Source organism: Heptranchias perlo, chromosome 8 (genome assembly GCF_035084215.1).
Source record: "Heptranchias perlo isolate sHepPer1 chromosome 8, sHepPer1.hap1, whole genome shotgun sequence".
Classification (NCBI taxonomy): Eukaryota; Metazoa; Chordata; class Chondrichthyes; order Hexanchiformes; family Hexanchidae; genus Heptranchias; species Heptranchias perlo.
In genome coordinates this window covers 6,038,147-6,055,544 of record NC_090332.1, presented here as the reverse complement: position 1 = coordinate 6,055,544, position 17,398 = coordinate 6,038,147, and the positions used below count along the sequence as shown (strand labels likewise).

The 17,398-nt window shown below is 45.6% G+C and overlaps 1 protein-coding gene across 1 annotated transcript in view; it reads left to right on the top strand.

The window, feature by feature from the left end:
• The window catches only part of LOC137324127 (epithelial cell-transforming sequence 2 oncogene-like), a 42,450-nt gene extending 27,763 nt beyond the window's left edge, over positions 1 to 14,687 (top strand). Inside the window, exons 16-23 of the mRNA XM_067988266.1 lie at positions 553 to 767; positions 1,619 to 1,766; positions 5,215 to 5,288; positions 5,396 to 5,552; positions 6,698 to 6,763; positions 8,120 to 8,208; positions 9,504 to 9,676; positions 14,403 to 14,687. Coding sequence (XP_067844367.1) covers positions 553 to 767; positions 1,619 to 1,766; positions 5,215 to 5,288; positions 5,396 to 5,552; positions 6,698 to 6,763; positions 8,120 to 8,208; positions 9,504 to 9,676; positions 14,403 to 14,533 — 1,053 coding nt within the window. The 3' untranslated portion in view covers positions 14,534 to 14,687. The remainder of the gene's footprint in view (positions 1 to 552; positions 768 to 1,618; positions 1,767 to 5,214; positions 5,289 to 5,395; positions 5,553 to 6,697; positions 6,764 to 8,119; positions 8,209 to 9,503; positions 9,677 to 14,402) is intronic.
• Positions 14,688 to 17,398: the final 2,711 nt, after the last annotated feature.

The following is a 17,398-nucleotide window of genomic DNA, read 5'->3' as shown; positions in this document are numbered from 1 at the left end:
TGAACGTAGACTGTGGAAGCTGGAAGTTTGATGGGGCGATTGGCTGTTTCGGGTTCCATGGTTTCCAATGTTCCTAACATCCCATAATACCACTCCATCAGACCAGGAATAATTACTGAGATTTCGAGGCACTGCTTCCAGGGCAGAGCCTTGATGGCCATGAGCAGACAGTGTGTCCTATTTTCAAGATGCACTGCAGCACCTCCCAAACCCGCGACCTCCACCACCTAGAAGGACAAAGGCAGCAGGCGCATGGGAACAACACCACCTGCACGTTCCCCTCCAAGTCACACACCATCCCGACTTGGAAATATATCGCCGTTCCTTCATCGTCGCTGGGTCAAAATCCTGGAACTCCCTTCCTAACAGCACTGTGGGAGAACCTTCACCACACGGACTGCAGCGGTTCAAGAAGGCGGCTCACCACCACCTTCTCAAGGGGGAACCAGGGATGGGCAATAAATGCCGGCTTTGCCACCCTAAGAATGAATATATTTTTAAAAATCCCCCTTTATTTCCCGCTCACCTTTTGACTTTTCCCACTCTTTTCAGAACAGAAGGCTGCTCGGTGACTTTGTGGGGAATCGGACGCAGTTTGCCAGGGAGGCCTTGTCAAGCGAGCGAGATTACGTGCAGACCCTGGAGATTGTTAAGGACCTTTACTGGGCTCCGCTCAGAGCAGCCCTGGCCTCCAACCGCGCAATCCTGAGCACCGCCAACATCCACGTCATCTTTTCCGACATCCTGTCGATCCTGGATCTCCACAGGTTCACACGCTGACACTTTCTTCAGAGTGGGAGGGAAGGTTATCAAACTCACAACATGGTATGAAATCCAGAGTGGGGGCTGAGGTGCCAGTGCCTTCAGTGAGCTCTGTCGAGCGCAGTGACACATCTACCAGATATCAGGGTGTACCCAGCCTAGGGTCCCCTACATTATTCTCTATATGAACCATCTGAACCCCTCGATTAGATTCCAGTCTGTAACTCACTCCCGGGTATCCATTATTCTATATATGAACCATCTGAACCCCTCGATTAGGTTCCAGCCTGTAACTCACTCCCGGGTATCCATTATTCTATATATAAACCACCTGAACCCCTCGATTAAGATTCCAGTCTGTAACTCACTCCCAGGTATCCATTATTCTATATATAAACCATTTGAACCCCTCGATTAGATTCCAGTCTGTAACTCACTCCCGGGTATCCATTATTCTATATATAAACCACCTGAACCCCTCGATTAAGATTCCAGTCTGTAACTCACTCCCAGGTATCCATTATTCTATATATAAACCATCTGAACCCCTCGATTAGGTTCCAGCCTGTAACTCACTCCCGGGTATCCATTATTCTATATATAAACCCCCCCGAACCCCTCTATTAGATTCTAGTCTGTAACTCACTCCCGGGTATCCATTATTCTATATATAAACCATCTGAACCCCTCGATTAGATTCCAGCCTGTAACTCACCCCCAGGTTGCCATTATTCTATATATGAACCATCTGAACCCCTGGATTAGATTGTGGATTGTAACCCTTGGTTATCCGTGTCCCGTTAGTCACCTGCTTTTCCTATGCTGCTAACAATGGATGTTGTGCTGAATGTTGTAGGGATTTACTGGGCGACCTGACCGACCGTCTGTGTGAGTGGGGTCCGTCGCAGTGTCTGGGCGGCGTCTTCGTCAAGTTCAGCACCAGACTGACAAATTACACCAACTTCTTCAACAACTACGCTGCCATCCTGAAAACCGTCGATAAGGTGCGAGACCGTCTCGGGCGCGAGCTGGTGTCGCAGAGAGAAGGTGGGGGAAGGGACCTCGAGTCAGCCATTTCCAGATGAAACTGTAATCCTGCCTCACGTGAAAGGCTCAAACTATCCAATAAGTTCAGAGTCAGCAGCTCCTGAAATTACACTCCAGTTACCAGCCAACTCTGACCCCAATTTAGAGCCTGGTTATGGGTGCACTGGCGAGGCAGTATTTATTGGCCAGCCCAATAACGCTGAGGGCATTGAGTCCCATGGTGGAGGATTGGAATCAGATGTAGGCCAGACCGGGTAGGAGTGACAGGCTCCCTTCCCTGAAAGAAAAAACTTGAATTTATAAAGCGCCCAGGACGTGCCAAAGCCCTTTACAGCCAATGAAGTACTATTGAAGTGGTCACCTTGACTCCATTGACCCGCCTTTGCTCCATATCCATTGATACCCGTTGCCTAACAAAAATCTATCCATCCAGTCTTGAAAGCTCCAATTGTCCCCCAGCATCCCCAGCCTTTTGGGGAGAGAGAGTTCCAGATTTCTACCACCTTTTGTACGAGAAAAAGCGCTTCCCGATTTCGCTCCTGAATGGCCTGGCTCTAATCTTATCATTGTGTCCCCTCGTTCCTGCACTAGAGGAACTAGTTTCTCCGTATCTAGCCCATCGAATCCTTCTAACAGTTTCAAAAACCTCGATCAGATCACTCCTCAGTCTCCTAAACTCGAGAGAATAACAAGTCCAGTTTATGTGCGGCTGAGATTGACCGGGGTGGGGGGGTGGGGGGGGAAAAGGCCAAGGTGTTTCTCAGCCGCAGGCCCAGTCTGAAGGAGGCAGGCTCCTCCAGTGCCTGCTGTTGAGCCTCTGTGTTTCTCGTCACTAATGGGAGACGACAGCAGAATGACCCATGAGACGCGAGTGGCTGATGAGATTAAAGGGCAGATTCAGAGGTACTGTTTCCTCCTAATGGCTGCTGCTACTGGACCCGTCTGCACAAGATTTCTTTAGGGCAGGAAGCAGCCTTTCAATTCCTCGAGACATTACTTCAAATTAGAGACAGACGCTGTTCTAATCACTCAAAGGCTCATTCTCAGCATCCTGCAAGCCGAGAAAGTCCCAGGTTGGATCCCTGCTGGATTAGCCGACCTCAGTCAGGGCATCAGTCGGGACTACTACAGTGGCCCTGGGCTAGGACGGTGTCAGGTGAGGACACAGTGGGCTCAGGTGCCCTGTCCCCCAACAGTTGGATGGCCTGACAGCACTATTGGGGCTCACACATGATGAAACGTTGAAATTTACAGCACAGAAAGAGCCCGTTCACCTCATTGCGTCGGCCCTTTGCTGGAGCAATCCCACTGCCCTTGCTCTCTCCCTATAGATCTCCCTCCACTTCAAATATTTATCCATTTTTCCCTTAAAAGATGCAATGGTCTCTACTTCAACCACTCCCGTACAACAAAACATTCTATGTGCCGACAGTCCTCTGAGTAAAGACATTTCTTCAAACCTCTCTCCCTACTGCTTAGTGATAGTTTTAAATTGATGACCCCTCTACCAGGGAAAATAGTCTTTCCCTATTCACCCTATCAAAACACTTCATTATTTTAAAAACCTCTATTAAATGTGGTTGTGTGAAATGATACATCTTGGTAGGAAGAACGAGGAGAGGCAATATAAACGAAAAGGTACAATTTTAAAGGGGGTGCAGGAACTGAGAGACCTGGGGGTGCACGTACACAATTCTTTGAAGGTGGCAGGACAAATTAAGAAGGCTGTTAAAAAAGCATACAGGATCCTGGACTTTATAAATAGAGGTACAGAGTACCAAAGAAAGAAGTTATGTCAAACATAAGAACATAAGAAATAGGAGGAGTAGGCCATACGGCCCCTCGAGCCTGCTCCGCCATTCAATAAGATCATGGTTGATCTTCGACCTCAACTCCACTTTCCCGCCCGATCCCCATATCCCTTGATTCCCCTAGAGTCCAAAAATCTATCTATCTCAGCTTTGAATATATTCAGTAACTCAGCATCCACAGCCCGCTGGGGTAGAGAATTCCAAAGATTCATAACCCTCTACATGAAGAAATTCCTCCTCATCTCAGTCTTGAATGGCCGACCCCTTATCCTGCGACTATGCCCCCAGTTCTAGACTCTCCAGCCAGGGGAAACAATCTCTCAGCATCTACCCTGTCGAGCCCCCTCAGAATCTTATATGTTTCTATGAGATCACCCCTCATTCTTCTAAACTCCAGAGAGTATAGGCCCATTTTACTCAAACTCTCTTCATAGGTCAACCCTCTCATCCCAGGAATTAATCTAGTGAAACTTCATTGCACTGCCTCTAAGGCAAGTATATCCTTCCTTAGATAAGGAGACCAAAACTGTACACTGTACTCCAGGTGTGGTCTCACCAATGCCCTGTACAACTGTAGTAAGACTTCCTTACTCTTGTACTCCAACCCCCTTGCAATAAAGGCCAACATGCCATTTGCTTTCCTAATTGCCTGCTGTACCTGCATACTAACTTTTTCTGTTTCTTGTATGAGGACACCCAAATCTCTCTGAACACCAACATTTCATTGTTTCTCAGCGTTTAAAAAATATTCTGTTTTTTCTATTCTTCCTACCAAAGTGAATAACCTCACATTTCCCCACATTAAACCTTTATAAAACACTGATCAGGCCTCAGCTGAAGTACTGTGTTCAATTCTGGGCACCACACTTTAGGAAGGCTGTCAAGGCCTTGGAGAGGGTGCAGAGGAGATTTACTAGAATGATACCAGGGATGAGGGATTTCAGTTATGTGGAGAGATTGGAGAAACTGGGATTGTTCTATTTAGAGCAGAGAAGGTTAAGGGGGAGATTTAATAGAGGTGTTCAAAATTATGAGGGGTTTTGCTAGGGTAGATAGGGAGAAACTGTTTCCACTGGCAGGAGGGTCGGTAACCGGAGGACACAGATTTAAGATAATTGGCAAAAGAACCAGAGGAGGAGATGAGGAGAAGTTATTTTACGCAGAAAGTTGTTGTGATCTGGAATTCGCTGCCTGAAAGGGCGGTGGAAGCAGATTCAGTAATAACTTTCAAAAGGGAATTGGATATATACTTGAAAAGGAAAAATTTGCAGGGCTATGGGGAAAGAGGGGGGGGGGGGGGGAGTGGGACGAACTGGATTCATAGATCCGGCACAGGCATGATGGGCCGAATAGCCTCCTTCTGTGCTGTATCGTTCTACGATTCCATTAAATCCTCCTTTGGCTTTCTCTGCTCAGAATGGCCACGAGGGTGAGGTTGCTGACGGGAACCAATGGCCATGAAGCGGTGTCCCATTGAGAGAGTCAACACCTTCAGGAGAGGAGCGAGAGGGTGGGGAGGGGAATTGGGGAGAGACTGGACTGATGTGTCTGCTCTCACTGATTAACAGGAGCCTTTACTTTACCGTTCTTTCAGTGTCGAAACACTACCCCGGGTTTCCGCGCATTCCTAACCAGGCACGACCGGACGGCGGTGACTAAAATGCTGAGGTAAGCCCACCGTTGACATTTATTCCTTACAAAGGCGAGCTTGTGTTTCACAGAATGGTGGCGATGTCCTGTTGCCTCTCGTCGTGTGTGTGTGTTTTTTTTTACAGCCTTCAGGAGATGCTGCTGAGCCCCAGCGGCCGGTTTGAGGAGTACGTGACAGTGTTGTACGCGCTGCGGCTGCACACTCCCGCCGAGCACACGGACCACGATGACCTCACCGCTGCCATTGGCAACCTGAAGTGCTTCCGGGATTACATCCGGCAGGTGCGTGCGTTGGTTGGAGTCGCCGTTGCCAGCTCCTGTATCCCGTCCCAGTACTGAAATTACACGAAGCCCACTGGCACAGGCATGATGGGCTGAATGGCCTCCTTCTGTGCTGTATTATGATTCCACGAGACCCCACGCTAATGTCGGAGCTGAGTTGGGGGCGATAGTGCACACCATACATTAATAAGACACAAACTGTGGAATGAGGACAAGCCATTTGGACCACTCTTTCCAATGGCCCATGTCCGATTAGCTCTGCCCTGATCGGCAGCCCTTCCACCACCTTAAACATTCACTCCCTCCACCACCAGCAGTGTGTACTATCTACAGGATGCACAGCGCGTGTGCATGTATGTGTGCATGCGTACGTATGAGTGCACGCATGTGTACGTATGCGTGTGCGTGTACGTATGCGTGTGCGCACGTGTGGATGCTGGATGACGACAAGATTATGGTTAGCTGTGATGCCACCACAGTTGAATAACCTGCTGACAATCACTGTCTACACGCATGCTGCAGATTGGCCACTCGGCCGAGGTGTAGCAGGATATCCGACACCCCGGCAAGAATCAGCACCTTCAGGAGAGGAGGGAAGAAAAATAAAAAATTATCCTTTGTTAACAGGGAGGAATGGAAACAAGCTGCTGCTTCACTCCTGGAAGTATTGAGAGTTTGTGAACACGCCTCTAGTGATGCTGGGCGCTCACTGTCCGATTCTGGGGATTCTGTAATGCAGCAGATCTATTATAACACTCTTGGAAACAGGTTCCTTCCTCAATAGAGACACCCAACTGTGTAACCCTCTCCAACCGCTTTAGAAAAAATTGCCAAACACCCGAAGAGCAGTCAGAATGTGGAACTCGCTACCACGAGGACAGCTTGAGGCGAATAGCACAGATGCATTTACGGGGAAGTTGGATAAATACACGAGGGAGAAAGGAATAGAAGGATATGTTGATAGGGTGAGACGAAGAGGGGTGGGAGGAGGCTCGTGTGGAGCATAAACACCAGCACGGACCAGTTGGGCCGAATGGCCTGTTTCTGTGCTGTAAAATTCTAGGTAGTTTTTTTACGTGAAGCAGCATTATGTGAAAATGTGATTTTCTGACAGGATTTGAATTTTCTGGCACTTTCTGTTACAGCTGAAACTGCGGAGTGAGAGAGATCGGCAGATGGCGGAAGCTCAAGGAAGCATTGCTGGCACTCCTGTAAGTCAATAGTTGGCCATCTGTCTGATGCCTATGAATAGACCTGAACCCCATTGCAGCGAATGATACTGGGACATGTATCTGTGCATTAGTAGTATTTTAAATGCACCCTTTTCAGCACTGATGCAAAACCTTATCAAGGCCGGAAGATAACTACATCATAATTTAGTTTTTAAAAATCGATGCTGCTCTGCTTCCTTTAGTTGCTAAAGAAAGGTTGTGCAAATAGTTTGCCATTTATATATATCAAAAAATGGAAAGGCAATGTTATTAGTGTGTCTTAACGCGGAGATGGGTAGTGACTGTACCACAATCTCTCTAATAGATGGGAACTCCGGGCTGACACTTGCTCCATTACTCTGGATAAAGTCAGCATCTGAAAGGACAGATTAACGCTTTGGGTGTAACTCTTCAGGTGCTCTGAGCAGTTAACTGTTTGCAACCTCGGCGTCCTGTTTGACGTTCCCACCTTCCCTGATGTGCACGGACGGACCTGCTGTGTATTTCCAGCATTTTCTGCTTTCATTTCAAATTTGCAGTTTGTTTTTTCTCTTTGTACCGATGAATGGTTTTTTCATCTCAGGGCCGTTTGTGTGGCCGTGCTGTGCGCAAATTGGCCGCCACGTTTGCCTACATAACAGCAGTAACGGCACTCCAAAGTAATTCAGTGTAATGCTCACGGCTGATCCCAGCTGACAAAAAGTGTTCCGATTCTGAGCATTTGGCTCTGGATATATACTTGGAAAGGAAATAATTTGCAGGGCTATGAGGGAAAGAGCAGGGGAGTGGGACTAATTGGGTAGCTCTTTTCAAAGAGCTGGCACAGGCACGATGGGCAGAATGGCCTCCTTCTATGCTGTAAGATTCTATGATTTAAACTAATCAGTTCTTCCCCATTCCCTGAACAAAAAAAAATGACGTATAATATAATGAAAGAATACACAAAGAACATCCTACAGTCCTGTGGGGCGCTCCCATAGCTTAGTTAACTGCACCATCCTATATGGTGCTGAGCCCAGGTTCGATCGATCCTGTGTTAGTGTTGAGTTAGGTTGGGTAGGTGCATTACGCTGGGATTCAACACTCCGGCCATGGGTGAAGCTCCTTGCTCATCGCCCACAGACCAATATCCCACCAGTTATTTGAGTGAGATCATTATTCCCCGCCCAATATTAGAAACAATAACTACCCTTGAGTTTGGATAGTACCCCCACCCCTTCCCTACAATGTTAGCAGTGCGTCCCTGTTAAAGGGGTGAGCAGGAAGGGGGTTATAAGGTTGGGGCTATGTCGCGCTAGAATTGCCCTTGCAGTATTTTAAGCAGCCGCTGATAAACTGGATGTGCTTCACTTACAGATCCTGCTGGAGGCAAATAGGTACCTGATCCAGGTTCAGGAGGTGGCTCAGATGAGTAGCCCCGATAGAAAGATCTGTGCTTCCTTAAGGTAATGTGTAGAGCGCTGCAGTCATAAACTTTGTTTTCATAGCATCCCACAGCAGAGGCCGCAGCCATTCGGCCCATCATGCTTGTGCCGACTCTTTGAAAGAGCTGTCCAATGAGTCCTACACCCTAGCTTTTTCCCCATAACGCTGCAAATTAGTCATCATCGAGTACATGTCCAATCGCCTTTTAAAAGTTCCTATGGAATCTGCTTCCACTACCCTTTCAGGTAGTACGTTCCAGATCATAACAACCCTCTGCGTGAAAAGATTTCTCCTCTTTTCCTGTTATTTGCCATTGTTACTTTGTTCCCTCCCCCTTTCCTTGCTCTTCACGCATCACACACACTGCTCCAGCCAAGATGACCAGAAGTTGGCATTGGTCCTAGAACCTCTGTTCTGTTAAGTGCCTTTCAGGAGGTGCACTAGAGTGGATTGATGGTTTCCCCTCCCTGACTGCAAGGAGGCTCTAATGCTTCCCTGCCAGTACTCGGGATTGGTAACGCATCCATGGTGGGGACCTTAGATCATGAACTTGCATCCCCTCGGTATTAATCTGACACTTGCCATCAGCAATTGTTCCAGTCGGCACATCACCCTGCGACTTACTGAGCCAAGTAGGGGAGCTCCAACAACAACTTGCATTTCTATAGTGCCTTAAACGTAGAAAAACATCCCAAGTCACTTCACAGAAGCACCAGTGCAGTATTGAGGGAGCGCTGCACTGTCGGAGGTGTCGTCTTTCGTACGAGACGTTAAACCGAGGTCCCGTCTGCCCTCTCAGGTGAATGTAAAAGATCCCATGGCACTATTTGGAAGAAGAACAGGGGAGTTCTTCCCGGTGTCCCAGCTAAATATTTATCCCTCAACCAACACCAAAGAACAGGTATCTGGTCATTATCACATTGTTGTTTGTGGGCTCTTGCTGTGTGCAAATTGGCTGTTGCGTTTCCTACATTACAACAGCGATTATACTTCAAAAGTACCTCACTGGCTGTAAAGCGCTTTGGGACGTCCTGAGGTTGTGAAAAGCACTATATAAATGCAAGTTCTTTCTTCTTTTTTAGAAATCAACACAGCCAAACAGGGAGGGGCGCCGAAAAGTTTGGTTTAAGAGATGGGTTGTAAGGAGAGAGAGGTGGAGGGATTTAGACAGGGAATTCCAGAGCTTGTGTCATATACTGTTTATTGGTATGAACTTCAGGACGCAAGATGTAGCAAGCTCCAGTATAAAATGCACAATTACATAATTCAGTGTTAAACAGCATCATTTAAAAAACATTTTGTTTTTATTCCCCAGGATTTACGAGCACATTAGTGACCTGAGCCTCTTCCTTTTCAACGATGCCCTTGTTTTCGCCTCAAAAACAGTTTCTCATCTGCCGTTTGAACGAAGTCCAAAGACATCGCTCCAGTTCTTGGCATCTGTGGCCCTCCCCAGGCTTCTCATAGAAGACGTCCCAGACTCCAAATGTACAGCAACAGTATTCCATTACCCACTTGTATTCAGTTTGCATGCATTGATTCATAGGACGGGACAAAGCAGGTTTTAGTCACAGCCAGAATCCCTTCAGCCAGCAGGAATGCTGAGAGTAGCTGCCCAGTCTCACGCTGGTAATGAAGGCAGCGTGAGGGATTGTTTTAATTTTGGTCCCAGTTTTCTCTCCTAGTTCGATCAGCAGTGCCATTTGTCCATATGAGGTTGCACAGTGAGCTGTTTTGGGCATGAGGAGCAGCCTCACTAGACGTTCGCACAAATGCACAGCAGGGTCATCCCAGAGCAACAGTAGGAACCGTGGTGGATTTTCCCTGCTCTTAGCAAAGGGACGTTGACGTCAGGTACAGTCGCCCTACCACAGCCCCAGCTCAGATTTAAAATGTACCTGCTGCTCGGGCAGTAGCTCAGAGAGCAGAGTGACAGAGATCCGGGTTGGTGTGATTTGGCCAGGGCATGGCTGGCAGCAGTACTTTACTGGAGAGCTAGAGCAGAGAGAGCAAGACAGAGACATACATTAAAACACACACACACACACACACACACACACACACAGAAAAAGACATATTGAGAAAGACACACATTAAGAAACAGAGACAAAGAAAGAGACATACATTGAGAGAGACAGAAAAGAAACTACTCAGGGAGAAATATTCACTGTGTACAGAAATATGATCTGGGAATATTTAAATAGAGGACTGGCATTACTCTGGGAGTCCTGAGGCAATTAAGTTACAAGGAAAGTTTCCTTGGAGGGAAAATTGACTAGCAGCTCAAGCCAACAACAGTCAGACTTTAAAAAACTGTCCAACTGACTCATGAAGATAGGCGCTCAATTAAAGTGACAATCTGCACCTAATCGGTGTGCCAGTAGTATTCATAGAATGGCCGCCTTCTGTGCTGTAATCATTCAGCCCGTGCCAGCTCTTTGCAAGAGCAATTCATTCCCCCGCTCTTTCCCCATAGCCATGCAAATTTTTTCCCTTCAAGTATTTATCCAATTCCTTTTTGAAAGCTATGATTGAATCTGCTTCCACCACCCTTTCAGGCAGCGCATTCCAGATCATAACTACGTAAAAAAGTAAAAAAGTTTGCTGCTTAAAAAAGTTTTTTCTCATGTTGCCTTTGGTTCTTTTGCCACTCACCTTAAATCTGTGTCCTCTGGTTCTCGACCCTTCCGCCAATGGGAACAGTTTCTCTTTATTTACCTTATCTAAACCCTTCATGATTTTAAATACTTCTACCAAATCTCCCCTCAACCTTCTCTGCTCAAAGGAGAACCACCCCAGCTTCTCCAGTCCCTCCACATAATTGAAGTCCCTCATCTCTGGAACCATTCTAGTAAATCTTTTTTACACTCTCTCTAAGGCCTTCACTTCCTTCCTAAAGTGCGGTGCCCAGAATGGGACACAATACTCCAGTTGTGGCCAAACCAGTGTTTTATAAAGGATCATCATAATCTCCTTGCTTTTGTACCCTATGCCTCTATTTATAAAGCCTGGGATCCCGTATGCTTCCTTTTTAAAACCACTTTCTCAATCTGTCCTACCACCTTTAACGATTTGTGCACATATAAACCCAGTTCTCTGTTCCTGCACCCCTTTAGAATTGTGCCCTTTAGTTTATATTGCCTCTCCTTGTTCTTCCTACCAAAATATATCACTTTGCACTTCTCCGCGTTAAATTTCATCTGCCATGTGCCCGCCCATTCCACCAGCCTGTCTATGTCCTCTATCACTGTCCTCTTCATTGTTTTGTCACTGCACTTCCAAGTTTAGTGTGATCTGCAAATTTTGAAATTGTGCCCTGTACACCCAAGTCCAAGTCATTTATAATCAAAAAAAAATCAGTGGTCCTAATGCCGACCCCTGGGGAACACCACTGTACACCTCCCTCCAGTCTGAAAAACAACTGTTCACCACTACTGTTTCCTGTCACTTAACCAATTTCGTATCCATGCTGCCACTGCCCCCTTTATTCCACGGGCTTCAAGTTGCTGACAAGCCTATTATGTGGCACTTTATCAAACGCCTTTTGGAAGTCCATATACACATCAACCCCCTCTGTTACCTCATCAAAAAACTCAATCAAGTTAGTTAAACACGATTTACCTTTAACAAATCCATGCTGGCTTTCCTTTATTAATCCACACTTGTCCAAGTGACTGTTAATTTTGTCCCGGATTATCATTTCTAAAGGCTTCCCCACCCCCGAGGTTAAACTGACAGGCCTGTAGTTGCTGGGTTTATCCTTACATGCTTTTTTTGATCAAGGGTGTAACATTTGCAATTCTCCAGTCCTCTGGCATCATCCCTATATCTAAGGAGAATTGAAAGATTACGACCAACACCTCTGCAATTTCCACCCTGACTTCCCTCAGCAACCTAGGATGCATCCCATCCGACTGGGTGACTTATCTACTTGAAGTACAGCCAGCCTTTCTAGTACCTTCTACCTCCTCTTTTACAGTGACTTTGGCAGCAGCATCTTCCTTGGTGAAGACAGATGCAAAGTACTCATTTAGTACCTCAGCCATGCCCTCTGCCTCCATACGTAGATCTCCTTTTTGGTCCCTAATCAGCCCCACCTCTCCTCTTACTACCCGTTTACTATTTATATGCATATAGACGACTTTGGGATCCCCTTTTATGTTAGCCGCTAGTCTATTCTCATACTCTCACAGGTCATTCCAGATAAATCACTGACCAACATGGGAATTTTAAGATAAACCCCAAAGGGGAAAAAACTGTGTGCTATAGTGGGTTTATAATGCAGGAAGTACGCTTTCACCTCTGGAACTTAGAAAGACTTGCATTTATATAGCGCCTTTCATAACCGCAGGACATCCTAAAGGTTGAAGATCAGCCATGATCTGATTGAATGGCGCAGCAGGCTTGATGGGCCTTAAGAAATAGGAGCAGGAGTAGGCCTTATGTTCTTAAAGCACTTTACAGCCACTGGAGGCTGTCACCATAAAGGTCAGTACAAAATTTTACTGACTTGAATGTTATCACATTGAAACTAAGGCCCGCTGCCAGCCTGCACTCGCCCTCCCCCCCAACCGGACTTACCTGCTGTCCTCGGCAGGCGTCCCAGATACCCGGTCTTGCTCCACTCGCTCCGCCTGACAGGCTGCCTCTGGAGCCACGACTGGTCGCCAGCAGTTCTCCGACAATATACGGATCTTCTGTGGTCCTGATGACGGCCTCGAGGCACATGCAGCGACTGCCGAACCCAGATCGTGCCCGATTCAATTTCTAGGTCAGCTTTCCATCCAAAAGACGGCACCTCTGACAGCGTAGCACTCCCTCAGTACTGCACCGAGAGTTTTGCACTGAAGTCTCTGGAGTGGGACTTGAACCCATGACCTTCTGACTCGGAGGCGAGAGGGCTAACCACTGAGCCAAAGCTGGCACCCGGGTTCAAATTTAATCCAGACTGATGTCATTTTCTTCTTCCCTCTCTCTCGTCATTGTTGTAAAGGTCACGATCCAATGAGTTTGGCCAACGTCACTTCAAGTTCCTGCTGCGTAAAGGTCCGCAGCAGAAAACTGATGGCAAATCAAAACAGGCCGGCAAACTCACTCAGAGGCTAGAGCAATAAACAGGTGCGGAAAAGTGGAGCACTGCCTCCTTTCTCAGCCACATTTGCTGCCTCGATGATTGCGCACACATGCACACAAACATGCAACATTTTAAAAAAAGATGGGAGAATGACAGAGAATACACTGGGTGTGCCAGTCAGCATCTGAAAGAGAAAATCTTTCAGCTGGGATCTTTCATCAAAACTAGTTTTAACGAAGGGTCCCGATGGAGCATGGACCAGGCTTTCTCGGCTGCTTATAGTGACACCACTAATCTCGGCCAGAATCATAGAAAATAGGAGCAAGAGTAGGCCATTCAAAATGATCATGGCTGATTGTCTAACTCAGTACCCTGTTCCCACTTTTTCCCCATAGCCCTTGATCCCTTTAGCATTAAGAAATATATCTCTCTCCTTCTTGAATACATCTAATGACTTGGCCTCCACTGCCTTCTGTGGTAGAGAATTCCACAGGTTCACCACCCTCTGAGTGAAGAAATTTCTCCTCATCTCGCTTCTAAATGGCATACCCCGTATCCTGAGACTGTGACCCCTGGTTATGGATTCCCCAGCCATCGGGAACATCTAGTCTGTCTAGTCCTGTTAGAATTTTATGTTTCGATGAGATCACCTCTCATTCTTCCAAACTCGAGTGAATATAAGCTTAGTCGACCCAATCTCTCCTCATACGTCAGTCCTGCCATCCCAGGAATCAGAATGGAGATGAATGGGTAATTCCCCAGTCAATCACACCTTGAGACTGCACTGCTGTCTGGGACTGGGATTGATTTTATGCACATAATTTGTATCATCTGACTAAACTCCAGCAAAATGCAGCAAGTGGAGAATCACCCTGCTTTTATCGAGAGACGATGCTGTAGTTTTAGACTCTTTAAAATAGACTCTGTAGACTGTTTGCAATAGTGCGCCGTTTAAACAGACTCTGTTTGCTGTGAGTCCTGCCCCGCCTCCAACTCTTTGGCTGATACAGTGGTGTCAATAGACACTCTGGTCTTTTTCAGATGTTGAATGATCTGTGTATTTCCATTTTCTATTACATGTTTCCACAACCCTTCTCGTCTATAGAAGTAAAAATAAGCTTCATCTTTCTTGGGTTTCAGATATCAAAAATGCATTTGTTCTGCAAGGACCAAAACGGCAATGGATTTGTGCAACAGAGACCGAGGAAGACAAAGCCACTTGGCTCTCCATATTAGAAAGTGCCGTCCGTGCGGCAGTCGAAGAGACCTGATCTCGCAAGAAGGCAGTTATCACCAGTCACTGAAAGCTTTTAGCTGGCATAACAATGCTCTAGACAATAGCACCAAAAGTACACCTATTACAGTTTTTTGCAATACATTCTCAGGTTTTCCCATTTTAAATCGTGTGGATTGTATGCAATGTGTAGTGTGTTATGATTTCTAAGTGAAATAAAAGTAAAGAAATTTGACTTCATTTCATGCTGATGCTTCTAGATCAATGGCATGCAACTTCTGCAGTGGTGAGCAAGTGATATGAACACTGCTGTAATGTTAGTTAACAGTTACCACATGCACTGAACCCAAAACTAAACCTGGCATAACATTTCACGTATTTAAGGTATGTTGCACATTTTTATTCATGTCAAGTCACCACACTTTAACCAAGATCATTGGTTCCTTAAAAAGGGGCACTGCTGTCCACTAATGGATCGTATGAGGCACTTTACTAGATTGGTGGTCAGAGGATAATGCAGTAGCATTATCAAGAGTGTCTGACACTCTCATTTACCAGTAATGAGAAAAACCACTGCATAAGATTTGCTCCAAAGTGCAGAATCTGCCACAGTACAAACTTTCCCAAAATAGTGGAAAGTGAAGTGCTGAGGGCAGCAGCTCTGGAGTTCTATCCCTTTTAATATATGGAAGCCAAGTAATACTTACCATTAGGATGTGCTCAAATGAAGAAACTATTGCTTAGTAGCTAAAAACCATCTGACAGCCAGAGATGACTGTTTAACAAGTAGCCATGACTCAATACCTACCCTCCTTTCCACCTTGTTTGACGAAGAACCTGTACCCCACCTAGTTGATGCTGGGCTCGTGTAAAAAGACTTGCATTTATATAGCGCCTTTCATGACCTCAGGACATCCCAAAGCGCTTTACAGCCAATGAAGTACTTTTGAAGTGCAGTCACTGTTGTAATGTAGGAAACATGGCAGCCAATTTCCACACAGCAAGCTCCCACAAACAGCAATGTGATAATGACCGGATAATCTTTTTTTAAAAAAAAGTGATGTTGATTGAGAGATAAATATTAGCCAGGACACCGGGGAGAACTCCCCTGATCTTATTCGAAATAGTGCCGTGGCATCTTTTACATCCTCCCAAGGGCAGATTAAACATTGGTTCAACGCCTCATCTGAAAGACATCAGTAAGAACCAATATTACAGTGATGCCATGCACTATATCAGGAACCATTCACAATTCCCCACGACAGAACAGTATTTAATCATATTTTCCAATACTGCAGGTCACTGGGTTTAGATGTGCTCGCCAACTTCCCTTCTGCTGGTTTCATCAGTTACTGAGCCATGGTGGAGCTGGAAGGGAAAAAAGTTTAGTTTCGTTTACATGCAAAAAAAAATGTTGATGGTGAGGTGTCTTAGCAAACACTGATGGCTCCATGTAGATGATGTGCTCAAAGAAGCAGCAACTGACATAGGCACTGCAAGTCTGTATGATAATATGCAGCTAACCACAGGACAGTCAGGATGTATTACATTTTTAGCATACTAGTCACTATTCAGCCCATCTAACTCATCCTTTTATAGAAACCTATAGTCCCATCGCAATATCCAATTGCGTCTAGAGTAACGAGTTTTCTCTTCCACTGCCATACCAGAAACACCATTCCAGGTATTGATCACTGTGTGAAGTCCTTCCTGACTTCAGTCCCGAACTTGTCTTTTACCAGTTCATACCCATGTCTTCTTGTCCTGCAGTTGTGGTTTATCTTGAAATAGTGCTCAGGATTAACCTTTTCTACACCATCTAGCTGCTCACTTTTAAAAATTAATTCTGGGGATGTGGGCTTTGCTGGCAAGGCCAGCATTTATTACCTGTCCCTAGTTGCCCTCGAGAAGGTGGTGGTGAGCCGCCTTCTTGAACCACTGCAGTCCGGTCGGGATGGTGCGTGAAATTTCACACATTTCTATGGCACTCTCTCAGGGTTTGATTGGACGGAGAGGAGTTTATGACGGCAGTTGGAAGATAAATTAGCCATGTGATGTACTGCAGACCTCATCATAAAGACCCTATATTAGATCCCAGGTCAGGGCTACAGTAATATTAATTTTCTTTGAAAACAATGGATCACACGAAAATTCTCTACCTGTCTTCACAGGTTTTGTGTAACACCATCACACCCATGAATTACAGCTGCAGATTGGACATTAGCAGTTCCGTCAAGGAACAGAATTCAAGAAAACAGTAAATGAACGGAGAATTGGGCAAGCAGTCAGATAAAATATTGTGCTGTTTTATTTGTGTAAAAATCACAGTTGCTAGTTTGCTCTGCCAAGATACATCCATGCAGTTTAACATCTAAGATCCCAGAGCTAGAATAAGCAATTAAATAGATTTGCTGTTAGTCAGCAATTTAATGGAAATTTACATACAAGATCAAAAGTGTGTATCATACAATTTACATCATACCCCTTATACAGTACATTGACCTGTATAGCAAGAAGGCTCTCATTGGATCAGAATAGGAAGCCTCTCCTCCCTGTCTGTCCCTCCCCCTCCTTTAAACTACAAAGCCAGAACAGTAAGGCTTGAAGAAGAGATGTTACTGAAACCAAAGATAGTCCCAAATTTAAAGAAAAAGACTTTTTACAAAGAGATGAGGTTATATATTCAGAGATAAGAAATTGCAAATCACATGAACCCTTAGAGTACTGAACACTGAAGTCAAACTTAATTATAAAATCTCACTCTTCGCATAATAATTTAAAGAAATATTCTCTAGTTCTGTACAATTTTCGATTAAACTCCCAGTATTAAATTTAAAGAGGATCACTTTTACCGGTGTCAGGGAGGTGGATAGTATTTATCCAGTACTCAGAAGGCTATGTA